We start from the raw sequence: 18,157 nt of genomic DNA, 5'->3' as shown, positions 1-18,157 counted from the left end.
ACACTGTGGGAATAACACTGCTCTGGGAGGAACTCAAGCTTTCATGCCACTCCTGCAGGGGAATACAGGATAAATATACACTGTGGGAATAACACTGCTCTGGGAGGAACTCAAGCTCCATATGCCACTCCTGTAGGGGAATACAGGATATACATACACTGTGGGAATAACACTGCTCTGGGAGGACCTCAAGCTCCTCATGCCACTCCTGTAGGGGAATACAGGGTATATATACTCTCTGGGAATAACACTGCTCTGGGAGGACCTCAAGCACCATATGTCACTCCTGTAGGGGAATACAGGATATATATACTCTCTGGGAATAACACTGCTCTGGGAGGACCTCAAGCTCTCACGCCTCTCCTGCAGGAGAATACAGGATATATATATACACTCTGGGAATAACACTGCTCTGGCAGGACCTCAAGTTTCTCATGCCACTCCTGCAGGGGAAAACAGGATATATATACACTCTGTGAATAACGCTGCTCTGGGAGTCCCCCAAGCCCCTCATGCCACTCCTGCAGGGGGATACAGGATATATATACACTCTGGGAATAACACTGCTCTGGGAGGACCTCAAGCTTCTCATGCCACTCCTGCAGGGGAAAACAGGATATATATACACTCTGGGAATAACACTGCTCTGGGAGGACCTCAAACCCCTCCTGCAGGGGAATACAGGATATATATACACTTTGGGAATAACACTGCTCTGGGAGGACCTCAAGCCGCTCCTGCAGGGGAATACAGGATATATATACACTCTGGGAATAACACTGCTTTGGGAGGACCCCAAGCCCCTCATGCCGCTCCTGCAGGGGAATACAGGATATGTATACACTCTGGGAATAACCTTGCTCTGGGAGGACCTCAAGCTTCTCATGCCACTCCTGCAGGGAAAAACAGGATATAAACTCACTGACTAAAGAAACACAATACCATACACGTTGGGTAATATATTCAAGAGATATTAGATTGGTTCGACTCACAAATGAACACACTGGTATGTTGTGTGAATCACAATATATCACTGAATATGATGGGTTTTAATAATGTCCTTTCAACAACTTTGTAATAAACAGGTTAAAGAGTTTGGAAGTGTTTGCCACATCATTAGTTTTGATTCAGAGATATGATTCACCTGCAATAAGAAAGAATATCAACTAATGAAATAACAGTACTGTGTCGGAATATGAATTGTATAGCACCAAAAGTATCAAGTGACATATGTATAAGGACTAGGGACGTTTAGCTTGGGACATTTAGTTTTGGTTCTCGGGTCAGGTGGGTACTGAGTAGGACCTGGGTATCCACAGGACTACCTGGACCCGTTTGTCATGTGATATATTGTTTTATGACAAAAATATCTAGATCTTCATGGTTACACAACAAATCACTAATGTTCTTTTTTCTCTCTGACTTTGCACACATTCTATGTTTTCTATGTTTGAATAATATTGATAATGCTTCAATCAACTTCAGAGTATGGATGACCAGATCATTTTATAGAGTACCTAAATACTTTCTGCCAGGTCTTTGGTCAAACAATTCCCAATCGGACATTTTGTACCCATCTCTTGAGGCCTACAGCGGGGACCCGAGTAGGGTAGGGTAATGGGGGGTTGGGTACCCGGGACTCGTCCCAGCCCTGATAAGGACCCCACCATTTTGTAACTGCACCATATAAAATTTTGAGTCCGCAGACTTAGACATTTTTGACACAGACGATACACAAGGGGATACAGCATCATATCACTAACCTCCTTGGAGAGAAAATGAATGTCGGCCTCGTAGTTTTGGTTGCGTGTATTTTCCACGATCTCCACAACCACGGCTGTGCAGGCTCGTACTCCAGACGTCGGGAGAACACATGGCTGATTGAGCAGGGCGTTCAACAGGGATGATTTCCCCGCTCCAGTGTCGCCCACTACAGCTATGACGGTTGGGGGAAGCTGTACGCTCTTGTGTAACAACTGCAGATCATCCCTGTGAGATTGAGAAACAATCACATGACGTGCAGCAAACGAAAAGTGGTTGCCATGGTTACAAGTAGTAGCATCTACTATAACTGCTGTTGGTATAAATCCAGGTACAGCTGATCGTGTAGCTTGATGGTGATCATGGTGATCAAACATACTAACAATTGTATGCAATACTGGTATTTGTTTTTGCACGGAGATGAATGACTCATTTTGACAAAATGCCTCCCACTTCCATCCATTCTGGGTTCACACAAATCTTTTGACTCCAAATGCAAGGACTTTTTAAGCACTTTTCTAGGAAGAGCATTCGTTTTCAAGGACTTGTATTAATACAAAGGAACACTAGCACTAGCACTGGAAGCAGTCAATAAGGATGCCTTAGAGCTTAAACTTGGACTCATTGAAACTCGATCGATAATAATTTTCAGTAGCAATTGTGTCATATCTAGAACATTTTTTTACATTTTCGCAATTTTCAAGTACCGTATTTTCTTGAGTATAGTGCGCATCTGAGCATATGCTCACCAGCCTCTCGGGGATGGAATATTTTTGAAAAAATGTTTTTTTGAGTATTATGTGCAGTCAAATATTTTTGACGTTTCAGATGCAGTCATCATATCAAATATAAGCTGAGAACTTGGACAAAACATCGTTCTCATGTGTACATAGTGCCTCAGTATTAATAAAGTATAATGCTGTCAGATGTAACTGATGTTGTTAATACATCCGAATTGACACCATGAACTTTGACATCGTTTAATGCTTACCTCTCTCCAGCGTAAACAATGGACCGTAACTCTGGAGCAACAATAACTGCTAAAAACCGGTGATCAGATATAAAATGCTCCCTCTTTGAAAACACTTTAATTGAAGTGATTGTCTATTGTATAGATATCAATCACAGAGTACCAGCTAATTAAGAAAAGCACTGTTTAAAGTTATTTTTAAACAAAAGGCCCTAAATAATCCATTCAATTGTACTATGACAAGATCTTTCTCCAATTTTGGCTTCTTCTCGTCGGCTTACATACAAGCGGAATACCGGTAAAGTATGAGCAGATTTGTAAAACACATACAGGTATTTAATTCTTAATCATGGTGTCAAAGAGAAAATCCTACACACGCGGAGAGAAATTAAAGATTGTTGCGTATGCAGAGGAAAATGGCAACCGAGCGGCTGGATGACTGTACGGGTGTGCTGAGTCCAACATAAGACTGTCAAGAAAGAACAAGTCAAAGCTGGTTGTCATGCCAAAAAGTAAGGTGGTGGTGAGGTGAAATAGGGTTTAACGTCGCGTCCAAGATTAAAGCGACGTGCATGCACGTGTATGTGTGTGACTGCTTGTACTAGTCCGGACTGATGCCGATTTATAGTGCTAGCACACTGAGATAACATGCTGCATTTTAACATGAATACCCCACTCAGACACAATATACTGACTCCGAGCCAACCAGTCCTTGTTTTAGCCCCTTAATGCCAAGGAACAGGCAGGGTAACAACAAGTACCATCTTTAACGTCCTTTGATATGATGTGGCAATGGTCAAACCACTGATCTAGCGCTCTCCGGGCAGACGCTCTCCGGGCAGACGCTCTATCCACTAGACCATTAGTTCCTAGAGCCCCATGACTCACAGACAGCACCAGGTAATACCTAGACTTACCGCCATGTTTGGACTGTCGGGTTGCTGTTGAGGTTTGAGGTGTTGAATGCATCGGTCAGTATAGACAGGATCCTCTTGCCCCTACATGAAACACAGGAACAGATCATTAGCAAAGTGAATCACAAATATTATACATTAGGTGAGGTGAGGGGAAATTGGGTTTAACGTCGCGTCCAAGATTATTGTACTTATATAGCATGCATGTGTGCATGCATGTGTGTGTGTGGCTGCTTGTACTAGACCAGACTGATGCCGATTTATAGTGCAAGCCTACTGAGAAACCATGCCGCAGTTTAACATAAATACCCCACTCAGACACAGTATACTGACTCCGAGCCGACCAGTCCTTGCTTTAACCCCTAAATGCCGAGCACCAGACAGGGTAACAACAAGTACCATCTTTTAACGTGTTTTGGTATGATGCGGCCGGGAATCGAACCCTGGACCTTCCGCTCTACGGGCGGACGCTCTACCACTAGACCACGGAGTCGGTCTTTATACCTTAGGAATACAAATAGTAGTATGAAAGCCTTTGTTGAGAATTATCATTCTTCCATGTTTAGTGGGTTCATACAGCCTTTGAAGTTCTCCACTGAGAAGTGAAACAAACTGACTTTAACATTTTTTTATCAATAACATTGGACATTGTCATATGTCAGAAGAGACTGGTGACTGATGTAAGTTAATTTGCAGTGATTGTCAGTGGCAGTAAATCTTTGAGTAAAATGTTGAGTGCTGTCGTTGCCACCAACTGGAAGTGGAGTTGCCTCCCTTGGTTGTTTATGAACATGGCAGTCTTGATTGTTCGAGAAGTTTCTGGGTGGGAAAGTTTCTAGAAGGCTGGTTGCACAAAATTAAGAGTAAGAAGAGGGCGATTCAATGCCATTCTATACTCGACTTGTGTTTAATCTATTGCCCAGTGTGGATTTGACACCTCAGTGTAAACACTAAATTCCTGTTTTCAATGAGATTGACTAAGAACAGTCTCTAGTGCAACATGACATGTCAGTGTGTGTGTGTGTGTGTGTGTGTGTGTGTGTGTGTGTGTGTGTGTGTGTGTCAAAGCGGATCATGCCAGTGTTAGCATTAATTCAGCAATATCACAGTGCCCTGCAGTGTTTTAAGTCTTCGAGTGAGTGAGTTGGGTTTAACACCGCTTTGAACAGAATTCCAGTTATATCACAGCAGGTCAGCTTAATATGTGAGGAAAGCCTAAAGTGATGCAGGTCTCAGATGTTTGCCACCCAAGATATAACCCAAGAACACGGGTGCTGACAAACTTAGAACATAATCAGGGCGAAACAGGATTAAACCAACGGTAACATTGTTACGGGGTGCCTAAGGGACACCACTCTGCACAGCAAATTGCGGCGCCTTAGATGACCGCACAAGACAGAATAGACATTGTGACAGCATTGCATCATCTACACTGCCGGGTCACCCGACACACAATCAGGCCACATCATAGCAGAGGTTTCTTTCACAAATAAATACTTTAAAAAAAAGCTAAAGTATAGTCATACCTAACCAAGTAATCCTCCACCTTATTCAATGAATCCAATACTTCGCTGTGGACATCATTCTGTGGACTGAGGAGATTAATGTTTTCACCTTTGTCTTGAGTTGTCTTTTCACACTGCTGACGATTCTTACGCTTGGCCCGAATTTTCTCCAATAAACTTCTACGCCTTACATTCTTCAGATTTTCCTCAGGAGCAGCAGACAGCCTTCTGTCCAACTGCCTCAGCTGGGAGCTGGACAGGTCATCCATAGACATAAACATCCTTCGATCACTCAGGGTCTCGGCATTCACTCGAGACACACCAGCCTGGGCTTCACTGATGCTGTCAGTGTGATGGAAGATCTCGCTGGCACAAGCTTCATCTTCTACACCATCACTTTTCGTATTCCCAATGTGGACAAATTGTTGATCTTGATCTGATATGGCCACTGAGTTTTCAGTATCTTCATCTGAGCTGTAAATGACTTCTCCCACACAGGACCGTTCTGAATGTGATTCCTGAATATCCTGGCTGTTCAGCCTCCTCCTTTTCGGAGACGACAGCATTGGAAAATCTTCAACATTATCATCATCCTCAGTTGATGCCGCAATGCCAGTAGTGGATGATGACCGCTCTTCTTCATCAAAGCTACCATGACTAGAGGACTTACCAGCCCCGGACATGTCTTGTCTCTTTTCGTTCGTCTCAGGGGTGACAGAAGTGGCGCGTTCCGCTTCCTTGCGAGCCTCCGGGGTGATTCTCCCCACTGATGTACAGCGCATATCTATGAGTTCTTCAGTTGGATTGATTAAGAAAACCTGATTGTTCTTGTCAGAATTTGATGCTGAAGCAGTTCCGTCATCAGAATCAACTAAAGCCAAGGTGATGTCTGCAGTATCAGTCTTACCAGTCTCTGGTTCAAAATTGCTGTTGTAGTTCCAGGTATCATCAAAGATATCATCAAGGGAAGCTTCAAGAAAACAGACTGACATAACGATTAGTAAGTGAGTTGGGTTTAACGCCGCTTTTAACAGTATTTCAGTTATATCACGGCGTGTCAGCTTAATGTGGGAGGAAAGCCCCAAGTGATGCAGGTCTCAGACGTTTACCACTTCGTTGAAACAAGCACGGGTATGGTGCTGACAAACCTAGAAACATAATTGGGGCGAACCGGGATTCGAACCCACAATCATAGGTTTCTGGCGTGCCCAAGGGACGCAACTCTGCACAGTGAATTGCGGCGCCTAAGACGACTGGGCCACCCGCGCCCCCTGGACATAACGATTAAATAATATAGTTAAAACCTACACAATAAGATACACTGACATTTTGTAATGGGTGTGTCATGTTAGGATGAGTCTAAGGATATTCAGAATTTTTATGTACTGAAAACAAAATGTACAAATTATTTAATAGCAATTTACATAGTATGACAAACATTTCTTTTCCTCATTCTTTAAGAAGGGGAGTATTAGTAAAACACTGCAAAATTACTTTTTAACCCAAGTGATTAAAATAGAGCCATTAATGACATTTAGTAGACATTAACTACAGGCACTTTACAACACTGGGCGGTACTACCTGATCGGTCTCTCCTGCCCGAATCTGTGTCGCTGATGTCCTGTTCAATCAAACCAGCGATGATGTTGTGCACATCCACACCGGGGCTGCTGGTATAGTCCACATCTTCTGAGAAATCCATCTCCAGATGCATTGGAATTGACCCAGGTGTTGGAGAGGAAGCAGGTGCTGTAGAAGAAACAGGTGTTGTAGAGGACCCAGGTGTTGCAGAAGGAAAAGGTGTTGTAGAGGAAGCAGGTGTTGCAGAAGGAAAAGGTGTTGTAGAGCACCCAGGTGTTGCAGAGGACCCAGGTGGTCCTCCAGGTGTTGTAGAGGACCCAGGTGTTGCAGAGGACCCTGGTGTTGCAAAGGAACTAGGTGTTGCAGAGGACCCAAGTGCTGGTTGGTCTTCTTCTGGCTCATTAGGTACATCCTCAGCATCCACAGTGTCATCAGCTAGACAGCTTCCACTGTCTGACTCTTGCTTGTTCTGAGAAGGTATTTTAAGGCCTTCATCAGCATCAATTTCAGGATCCTCTTGATCTTCGATGTCAAACCCTGAACTGTCATTCAAATGAACAACTGCACAATTACTGAGCAACTGCTTATCAAACAAGCTGTCAGCTACATCAGTCTTTTGCATATGCACTTTTCCTGATTTCCCAGACTTCATCTTTGAACAGTCCACCTTCTGAATCTCATCTCCACGAACAAGGCTTGAGTCTGGTTTCTTGGAAGAACCCCTCCCGTCTTTCCCACAGTCTGACTCATCATCCTCATCCTCATGCTCCGACTTCACAGCAGGCTTTTTGACCACAAGCCTACACTCAGTGATGTACACATCACTGTCATAGTCACTCTCAAGGGTGTGGACACTTAAGGAGCTGCTCAGACTCAATGTTGTATCAGTGGGAGTGCTCTCGGTGTCTGCTTCTTTCCCTGTAGCTGTGTCAGGCAACTTCCCTGACTGGACCAATTCACTGCCCGATCTGTGCTCATCAGTTAAGCCCCGACTGGGTAGACAGGCAGGCGGAGTACTATGTTCGGGTACTGGTCTTAATGTGTCAACCTGCAATGAATTGGACAACCCTTGATCTGATGTGTCCAGGATGTCTTCAGTAGTGCCAGATAGATGCACTGGGTCCTCTTCTGTGTCTGCATCCATCTCCAGCCCAAGTTCTGGAGAGTCTTCATCAGTATATGCCTCAAAATCATCCGAGTCTATCAGTCTGTCTCCAGTGGTATCTGTGCTCGTCTCAGTGGTCTCATCCTCGAGGTCATCCTTCCAACTCCCTCCACATGTCTCTTCACTTTCTGTTTCTGGTTTGTCTTCATCTGTACAAAGACTTTCTTCATCACATTCCAGTTTCATATCTCCATCCTTTTCAAACATACTTTTACTTTCTGCAGACGTGTCACTATGTGATGTTTCTTCTCGAGAGATGGCCTTGTCTTTTTCAAATATCTCTTTGCTTCCTTCAGGCATGTCACTATTTGGTGTTTCCTTAAGAAGTACATCGTCATCCTGATTGTACGTCTCTTGACCTCCCTCAGGAGGGTTACTATCTGACGTCTCTTTCAGAAGTACATCACCATCCTGATCACATGTCTGTCTGCTTCCTTCTAGCGTGTCACTGTCTGATGTCTCTTTCAGAAGAACCTTGCCATCTTGATCAAATACTGCTTTTCTTCCTTCAAGAGTGTTATTATTTGATCTTTCTTTCAGAAGAACCTCGCCATCCTGATCAAATATTGCTTTACTTCCTTCAAGAGTGTCATTATTTGATGTTTCTTTCAGAAGAACCTCGCCATCCTGATCAAACATCTGACTTCCGTCAAATGTATCACTATCTGAGGTATCCTTCAGAAGAACATCGCCATCCTGATTGTAAATTTGTTTGCTTCCTTCAGTAATGTCACTCTTGGATGTCTTCTCCAGAAGCATATCGTCATCCTGATCAAACATCTTGTCACCACCAGGAGGGTCACTCTTTGATGTTTCCATGGGAAGGATGTTGTCAGTCTCTACTTCATCTTCTGAGTCTGTAATGACAATAACTTCATCTCGATCAACAATAATGCAAAGATGTTCTAATCCCCCAAGAGGGCCTCGTTTTGCTTCAACACTCTCACAAATCTTCTCCATCACGCCGGCAGATGCAGACCCTACTGTTCCTTCATGTACATCTATCGCAGGATCTAGAATAGGGGATTCTATTACCTCAACTTCCTCTTTGATGCTGTCAACATTCACTGCAGTTTCACCATCTCCAGCTGCGTCTACATCATGGGACACTGCATGAGATGTTGAAGTCATCTTCTGCTTGACGTTAATGAGATTTGATTCTCTGTTCGAACTGTCCCCATCAATTATGATGCTTTGTTCATTTCTTGTTTCCTGATGCCCATGTTGCTCAGCACCAAACTCATGATTATCATCTTTGATATCTTGTTGCTCAGCACCTTGTTTGTCATCACTGAGGCCTTGCTTGTCATCACTGAGGCCTTGCTTGTCATCACTGAGGCCTTGCTTGTCATCAAAGAGGCCTTGCTTGTCATCAAAGAGGCCTTGCTTCCCTTTACGGAGGCTATTTTGCTCCTGAGCCTGACCACTATTCTGACAAGCCATGGATGTCTCTTTGTCACTGATTGGATTACATGGCATAAAAGTTTTGACTCTTTCTCTGATCAAGAAAAATTCTGCAACCTTACTCCCTAAACATGCTTTTAAAGACAAACTTGCACGGCAAGACCTCTTTATAACTGCTCTGTCTTCAGATGCTTTACGTTTTCTGCTGTGTGGAGCATTAGCCCAACATTCCACAATGATTGGCATGCATTGTTCTTCTGGTGATGAACCATGGGGTAGGTGTGAAGTTCCTTCAGCAACACCACCTCCTCTGACATCATCAGTAACAAGTTCAGAGTCATCAACACTGGCATCCATTTTTCCAGCTTCAACATTTGTATCGTCAAGTCTGGGAGCAGGGAACGGGCTTGAATCCTGTGCATCCAGATTACAGTTCGGAAGATGTTCTTCAGACAGCCCATCAAGCTCATCCCAGCTCTTGTCGGAGGTAGTCATCTTGTTTAGCCCACTCATTTGTCTGCTATCAGTTGGCGACAAGGAACACTGTTCACGCTCCTTTGGCATGTCATCCAAAAGATCAATTATTGCTAAACTGTCTTCCGAATCAGTAACTCTGTCAACATAATTCATCATCTTCATCCTCGTCAGAACTACCCCATCCTCATAGATTTTAACCTTTTCACTACCCACAGCTCTTGATGAAATAGCACCATATTCATTCACCTCCAAAGTGATATCCGTTTCATTAGTCTTATTTGAAATTTCTGTGGGATGATGGTCATCTACCAAACGTGACGTCACCTTATCATGCTCATGTCCTGGCTCCTGAGGATCTAGGGAGTAATCCAAATCTGGTACTTCATCTGAATTATGATTAACCTCACGTGATAAGCTCTTTTGTGAGTCGCTTACTGAACATTCTGTCTGCAGTAAAGTTGTTCTATTATCTGCACTCTTGAGGTCCATGGCAGACATGATGTCTCTTTTCTCAGTAGCTTCACCATCAGTTACTGCACTTGGAGAGCTGGACAGAGGAGAAGCCTGTTCTTGCTCAACCATATCAACACTACTGGACACCTCACCCATGTTTGATTTTTCATGAAAGCTTTGATCTTCATCCAAACTGGGTTTCCTTTCTGACCTTTGTATATCCTCAATTGCATCAAATATGATGGTGTTACTGTCATCAACTCTGAACAGTGGTTCTGCTATGAAGGTGGGCTTTGAATCAGACATCGATCTGTAAAGACCGATCGTTGTAGGTTGCTCCTTGGTAGTATGGTCATCACACACAGAGTCAGATCTAGAGCTTATGTCTTTCCTCACAATCTTCACAGCACCACCTGGGGCTCCATATTTAGCAAATCCATATCCTTGATCTTTAGTCTCCTGACTGTGTGTCCCTACTGTAAAATTTCCTGAAACAGTCTCGTGATGACTTTCTGGAGGAAGTGAAGAAGTCAGTGATGTCTCAACTTTCTGTTCATGATGGAAGGATGTTCCCTGTGATGTCTCTTCAGTTTCTTCATCATACTCTTCAGCATCAACACTCAACTCTAAAGGAGCAATGCCACTCATCATGGATTCTTGTGTACATGTACTGTTATCATCAGTGATTGTCTCAAGGGCAATGCTTTCTGCAGTGAGCTCACCTTTGTCACTATTGCAAGAAGACTGGGATATTTCCTGCAACAGGTTCAGTTGACTACTGTCAAGCTCGGAAGCAGAGGGGATCCAACGCTGTTCAGTAAAGGAAGAACACAAGGGTTCACCTTCACAAATTGTTCCAAGCATTTTTGAACTGTCAGTTTCCTTTGATGCCTTGAATTTTATAACTGGATTCACAAAGAAAACTTCATTACTTTCTGCTGACAGAGCAGAATCATTGTGAAGCTGACTTTCATCTGATGTAGTCATCACCAAGTGAAGATCCTCATCAGAGAGCAGTGTTTCCTCTTCTGAAGCAAGCTTGTGTGGGCTCGCTGCTGGTCTGGCTACATCATTGTCACCCTCTGCAGCAGTTTCATTCACATCGTCAGCATCATGGGTTCCTGTTGGTGATGGTGTCAGTTCTGGTTGAGAGATGGTAAGTCCTGAGCATGATTCCACATTGCTTGTCTGACTCTCAATACCAGACAACTGAAGGTGCAGCTCAATCTCATCTGACAATGGGCAAGATCTCATCATCTCTTTCCTATTACTGATATGGCTGCTCTTGTTCAAGTCCTTACTCTCAGTCAGCAAAACACCATCAGGGGCTGCTGCATGACACTCACTGCCATCTTGTAATTCCACATCAGCTCCAGCTTGATGAGATCCTTCAGGATCCTGTTCAGTCTCTGAAGACTTTTCGACATCTGTGGTGCTGCTGAGGCCAGGTTCTACTGAGTATGAGATGTCCTGGTATGACAGGCCATCACAGTTCACTATTAACGAATCCGAAACTGATGAACTTTTTGGTGTTGATGCTGAGAAGTCCGTCCCCAACAAACTGAATTCAAATGTTTCTTCTTGATCTTTGTCTTTTTGGATAATCTGCTTACTAATGCAATTGCCATGCTTGTTTTCATCATGGAGTTTGGTTTTATCCACATCAGATTTTTCAGCTTGCCCTAATGGCACAGAAATGTGCTTTGCACAAGTCATACAGTCACTACTTTCACTTTGCAATTTTCTTGTTCCAAACAATGGTGATTTTTCAAATGAGCATTTACTGCATGCAACAGTAAACATTTTATCGATTAGTGGTATGTGATTGTCACCATGACTAAGCAAACTGCTTCCTGCAGTGACAAGTGATCCTTTGTTAATGGCAACACTGTGAGTAGAATTATCCACCTCCATTTTTGACTTGCATCCAAAAGCTTCATTTTGTTGAGATACGCTTCTGTTTTGAGACACTGGACCTTCTTCCTTTAGGGTTCTCCTGTCTGTTTCATCATTCATTGTTACTTTCAGAGAAAGTATGTCCGTTTCTTGAGCTGAGTTTTCCCCACATGTCTCAGATGGTTCTGATGCAGTTTGTTCTCCTTGCTCTGTCTGAAAAACATCTGAACGAGGACGACCACAACATCCAAAGTCATCCAAAGTCATCACAACTGTTGCCATGTCTGGCTTAATCACAGTTGTGTCATTGTCACCATGACCTTCAGGGTTCTCAGCTACTGGCTCATTTGACAAAACAAAACTGGCCTCAACGCCACCTTGACCTATAGCATCCTCCATTTGTGTCCCTTTTGACAAGACAGAAGTGGCCTCAATGCCACCATGACCTATAGCATCCTCCATTTGTGTCCCATTTGACAAGACAGAAGTGGCCTCAATGCCACCATGACCTATAGCATCCTCCATTTGTGTCTCATTTGACAAGACAGAAGTGGCCTCAATGCCACCATGACCTTCAGTGTCCACTTCTGGCTCATTTGGCAACATAGATGTGACCTCTTCATCACTTTGACTTTTAACCTTCACATTCGGCTTTATCACAGTTGCACATTTGTCATCTTGACCTTCAGGGGGTCCCAATGCTTTAATAGCTGCCTCATTGTTGCTTTGACATTCAGGGTTTCCAAATGTTGTCATATCTGTCTGAATATAACTGTCAGCTTGACCTTCAGTGTCCTCAAATAATGTCACATCTGACTTAATATCATTGTCAGCTTGACCTTCAGGGTCTTCACTCACGGTGACATCAGCCTCATTGTCAGCTTGACCTTCAGGTCCTTCACTCATTGTCACATCAGCCTCATAGTCACCATGACCTTCAGTGTCCACTTCTTGCTCATTTGGCAACATAGATGTGACCTCTTCATCACTTTGATTTTTAACCTTCACATTTGGCTTAATCACAGTTGCACATTTGTCATCTTGACCTTCAGGGGGTCCCAATGCTTTAATAGCTGCCTCATTGTTGCTTTGACATTCAGGGTTTCCAAATGTTGTCATATCTGTCTGAATATAATTGTCAGCTTGACCTTCAGTGTCCTCAAATGTTGTCACATCTGACTTAATATCATTGTCAGCTTGACCTTCAGGGTCTTCACTCACGGTGACATCAGCCTCATTATCAGCTTGACCTTCTGGACCTTCACTCATTGTCACATCAGCCTCATTGTCAGCTTGACCTTCAGGACCTTCACTCATTGTCACTTCAGCCTCATTGTCAGCTTGACCATCAGGACCTTCACTCATTGTCACCTCAGCCTCATTGTCAGCTTGACCTTGAGGATGTTCATTAGTAGTCTCATCAGCCGTATTGTCACCTTGACCTTGATGTTCACTAGCAGTCACATCAGCCTCATTGCTACCTTGACCTTCAGGGTCTTTGCTAGCAGTCACATCTGTCTGCCTGTCACCTTGACCTTCAATCGTTGTCTCCTCTGCCTCATTGTCACCTTGACATTCTGGATCTTGGCCCGTCACTTCATCATACAAACTCAGAGATGTATCACTGTCACCATGACTTTCAGAGTTATCAGGCATCATTGCAGCCGACTCTTCTGCCTGACTGAGATAGAGATGGAAATCTGGTTGAGACTCTGGGAAGAACTCAAGTTCAGATGGAGCAGAGTCTTCTTGTTTCGGTTCACTTTTCTTGGGGCTTGTAAAAGGTTCTTGATGAGGAATGACAGGAGACAATTCATCCTCATCCTCAATAGTATCAACATCCACCTTCAGGATGTGGCCACCATCTGATTTTGATGGTTCCATACCATCGCTCCTTTGAATCATTTCAGCGTGTGCAACATCTTTCACTTCTTCACATCCTGTACCTTTGGCTGAATCTGAAATATGATTCACTGAGGCTGCACTGAGGCTACCACTTTCTTGAGAACCCATCTTCTCTTCCAAAGCAGTATTCATTCCGTCTGTTATATGTGTGCCCTCAACATTATGTTCAAGCACAGTGGTGCTACAGCCTGTTACAATGTTCTCTAGGGCACAGTTGTCATTGTCTCGGACTCCAATACCTTGAGTAACTACTTCTTGAACATCAGCATCATGAGGCTCTTGGCTGCTCTTTGCATGTTTCCTGTCTTCATCAGCAAAATGTTGATGCTCAGTATCAAATTGATGGGCAATTACATCTTCAATTTGAGAGACATCAGCATCCATATTTTCAAGAAATAAATCTTCTTTTGGTTTTTCCTTTATGTTGTCACTTAATAAACACATATCTTTTTCAAAGTCACTATTCTTGTCACATGTAGTCTCAAGATGTATCCCGCATGTACTTGGCTGTAGGCGTGATGCTTGTAAAGTGGAGTCCACTGTTGTCACTTCCTTCCCAGGTGAGTTCATCACAGCTAAATCTTTATCTTCAGTGGACTCTACTGTAATCACCTTCCCAGATGAGTCCTCAACAACATCTTCATCCTCAGTGGAAACCACTGCTGTGGCCATCTTCCCAGGTGAACCCATGACAACAGCTGAATCTTCAGTCAACTCAATTGTTGTCACTACCTTTCCAGGCAAGTTCATCGAAGGTAAATCATTAGCTGTGTCCACTTTTGTCACCAGCCTCTCAGGCCTGTCCTGCACAGCTAAATCTTCATCTTCAGTGGATTCCATTGTGGTCACTTCCATCCCGGGTGAATGATTCAGAGCAGCATCTTCATCTTCAGTGGACTCAATTATCGTCACTGCCTTCCCAGGCAATTCCTTCACAACAATCTCTTCATCGCCTGTCGAGTCCACTGTAATCACCTTCTCAGGTGAGTCAATCATAGCCAAGTCTTCATCTTCAGTGGACTCAATTGTCATCACTTCCTTCCCAGGCATATTCATCAAAGCCAAATCTTCATCTTGAGTTGGCTCCATTTTTTTCACTACATTTCCAGGTGAGTCTTTCACAACCTCTTCATCTTCTGTCGAGTCCACTATAATCACCTTCCCTGGCGAGCCAATCACAGCTAAATCTTCACCTTGAGTGGACTCAATTTTTGTCACTATATTGCCAGGCAATTCCTTCAGAACAACATCTTCATCTTGAGTGGACTCAATTGTCATCACTATCTTCCCAGGTGAGTCCTTCAGAACAACATCTTCATCTTCAGTCGACTCCACTGTAATCACCTTCCCAGGCGAGTCAATCACAATCATATCGTCATTTTCTGTGGGCTTTATTGTGGTCACTACCATCCTTGGTGACTGATTCAGAGCAACATCTTCATCTTCAGTGGACTCAATTGTCATCACTGCCTTCCCAGGTGAGTTCAAAGCTAAATCTTCATCTTGAGTTGACTCAATTTTTGTCACTCCATTCTCTGGAGAGTCAATAAAAGCTAAATCTTCATCTTCAGTGGATTCCATTGTGGTCACTACCGTCCCTGACGAATGATTCAGAGCAGCATCTTCATCTTCAGTTGACTCAATTATCGTCACTACCTTTCCAGGCAAGTTCATCGAAGGTAAATCATTAGCTGTGTCCACTTTTGTAACCAGCCTCTCAGGCCTGTCCTGCACAGCTAAATCTTCATCTTCAGTGGATTCCATTGTGGTCACTTCCATCCCTGGTGAATGATTCAGAGCAGCATCTCCATCCTCAGTGGACTCAATTATCATCACTGCCTTCCCAGGCAATTCCTTCACAACAATCTCTTCATCGCCTGTCGAGTCCACTGTAATCACCTTTTCAGGTGAGTCTTTCACAGCCTCTTCATCTTCTGTCGAGTCCACTATAATCACCTTCCCTGACAAGCCAATCACAGCTAAATCTTCACCTTGAGTGGACTCAATTTTTGTCACTTTATTCCCAGGCAATTCCTTCAGAACAACATCTTCATCTTGAGTGGACTCAATTGTCATCACTGCCTTCCCAGAGGAGTTCAAAGCTAAATCGTCATCTTGAGTTGACTCAATTTTTGTCACTACATTCTCTGGAGAGTCAATAAAAGCTAAATCTTCATCTTCATCCATTGTGGTCACTACCGCCCCTGAAGAATGATTCACAGCAGCATCTTCATCTTCAGTTGACTCAATTATCGTCACTACCTTTCCAGGCAATTCCTTCAGAACCTCTTCACCTCCAGAAGACTCCACTGTAACTACCTTACAAGGTGAGAACGACATAACCATATCATCAGAGTCAGAAGACTCACTATGCACTTTTAGAGTCTCCATCTTCACTTCTTTGCCAGTACCTTCCACAGCTATTTGAGCTTTCAAATAACTGTTTTCTGAAGGCACATCTGATTTTGAATATCCACTCTGACTAGGATGTGTATATGTAACGTGGCTGGGATTTATGACCACATCTACATCAGTGAGAGGAGAAACATTGTCTTTAGAGTGTCTGCCCTGCCCATCTGTGACTGTTGTGGATTTGCTCAACTCCTCTTTCTCCAAATAAATCCTTTCCTTAATTTCTTCAGTTGCAGCAACAAGGAATACCTCCTCCTTCGGGATAGGCTGACTTTCTACTGAGGATAACAGTTGGTCTTCCACCAGAATGGAACTGTTTTCCCTAGGAATACTTAACTCTCTTGTGATGGGTGTGATTTGGTCCATGGAGTCTACACTCACATCATCTGATTGCACACCACCCACTCTTTGAAAATCATTTCTACGTTCACACATCAAGCTTAGCCCAGTATCACTTTGTTCACAAACTGAAGCATCTGTTCGGTCATATATTATATTTTGCACAGAATCTGTCAGATCACAAACCACATTTGGCACAGAATTTGTTGGCACACACAGTACACTTGGCACAGCATCTTGTTCACACACCACACTTGACTCAGGCTGCTCGGGGACATGACCACCTCTCTCCAAACATTCTGGAGAGGAAGACACACTGGGAAGAGATACCTTTTGATCAGGAATACCTCTCCTATCTACCCCAGTTTGTTCATGTGCTCCAACACCACCAGTTGTACTTCCACTAATGTCTCCTTCACAAGATAGTGAGGACTGACCTATGCTGTCAACCTCATCGGAAGGTACAGGATTTGAAACATCTCTGCTGGCACAAAGGGTTAGATCTTGCTGGAGAGAGTTGAGGACAGGTTCAGTTGTCACCTGAATGGACATTTTGTCATTCCCTTCTGAACCAACACCATTACTTGAGGTATCATGATCCTGGTTTGACTCATTATCTGCTTGACCTAAGTCATAAGATCTGGATTCCTGAAAGCAGTATTTGGAATCTGTAATTCCACCACTACCAATCACAGAGCTTTCAGAATCAGGTTGGTCTTTCAGTGTATTGATCTCTGTAACTTGGATGTCACTACAGTCTGGCTCTGATGGTGAGTGTTGACTGGAACCATCATCCTGTGGGACTACTTCCTGTACAGCATCATGTGTAGGTCTTTCTCCTTCCTCTGAAACATCACCATCATCCCTTGGTGGTTTTAAAGATTCAGCTGGGGGGAGAACAGTGGATTCCTCATCAGCATGTGAAGACACAGGCAGCACAGAACTACCTGTTGGGATTTCTGACACCTGGTACTTATGGGATTCTTGTCTCTGTCCTACTGAATACTCTCCACCATCTGCTCGTGTTTTTAAAGAGAATTTAACAGGAGGTACATAGGATGGTGAAACTGAAAGCCCTTTGGAAGCTGCAACAGAAGTTGATTGAGGTTCAGGATCACCTTGAGGGGCCATGTCCTTCTTTGACTGTTCCACATCATCTTCTGAGTGTTCAAATGACCCTTGTGGTTCTAAAAGACCTTCTGATGCTTCAAGTGAAGGTTCTGGAACACCTCGAGGGGTCATGTCCTTCTTTGACTTTTCAAAATAACAGGGATCTTCTGAGTGTTCAAATGATCCTTGAGGTTCTAAAAGACCCTTTGATGTTTCAAGTAAAGGTTCTGGAACACCTAGAGATGGGATGTCTTTCTTTGACTTT

At 43.6% G+C, this 18,157-nt stretch overlaps 1 protein-coding gene across 2 annotated transcripts in view; it reads right to left on the bottom strand.

Annotated features, from left to right (window-relative positions):
* The window catches only part of LOC139454537 (microtubule-associated protein futsch-like), a 71,644-nt gene that overhangs the window by 35,288 nt on the left and 18,199 nt on the right, over positions 1–18,157 (bottom strand). Inside the window, exons 1-4 of one of the 2 annotated variants that reach the window (XR_011652459.1) lie at positions 6,732–18,081; positions 5,172–6,120; positions 3,649–3,729; positions 1,764–1,989 (exon numbers count right to left, since the gene is read on the bottom strand). Coding sequence is in view for 1 of the 2 variants with exons in the window: in XM_071236317.1 (XP_071092418.1) it covers positions 1,764–1,989; positions 3,649–3,729; positions 5,172–6,120; positions 6,732–18,128 (12,653 nt within the window). In the remaining variant the exon portion in view is untranslated. Of the gene's footprint in view, positions 1–1,763; positions 1,990–3,648; positions 3,730–5,171; positions 6,121–6,731; positions 18,129–18,157 lie in introns of those variants that run through there. The other variant, XM_071236317.1, reaches the window with a different exon arrangement.

Source organism: Haliotis cracherodii, unplaced genomic scaffold, assembly GCF_022045235.1.
Source record: "Haliotis cracherodii isolate W230 unplaced genomic scaffold, xgHalCrac1.p SCAF_10, whole genome shotgun sequence".
Lineage (NCBI taxonomy): Eukaryota > Metazoa > Mollusca > Gastropoda > Lepetellida > Haliotidae > Haliotis > Haliotis cracherodii.
Note: the sequence above shows the minus strand (reverse complement) of the source record. Positions and strands in the feature narration are given on the sequence as shown.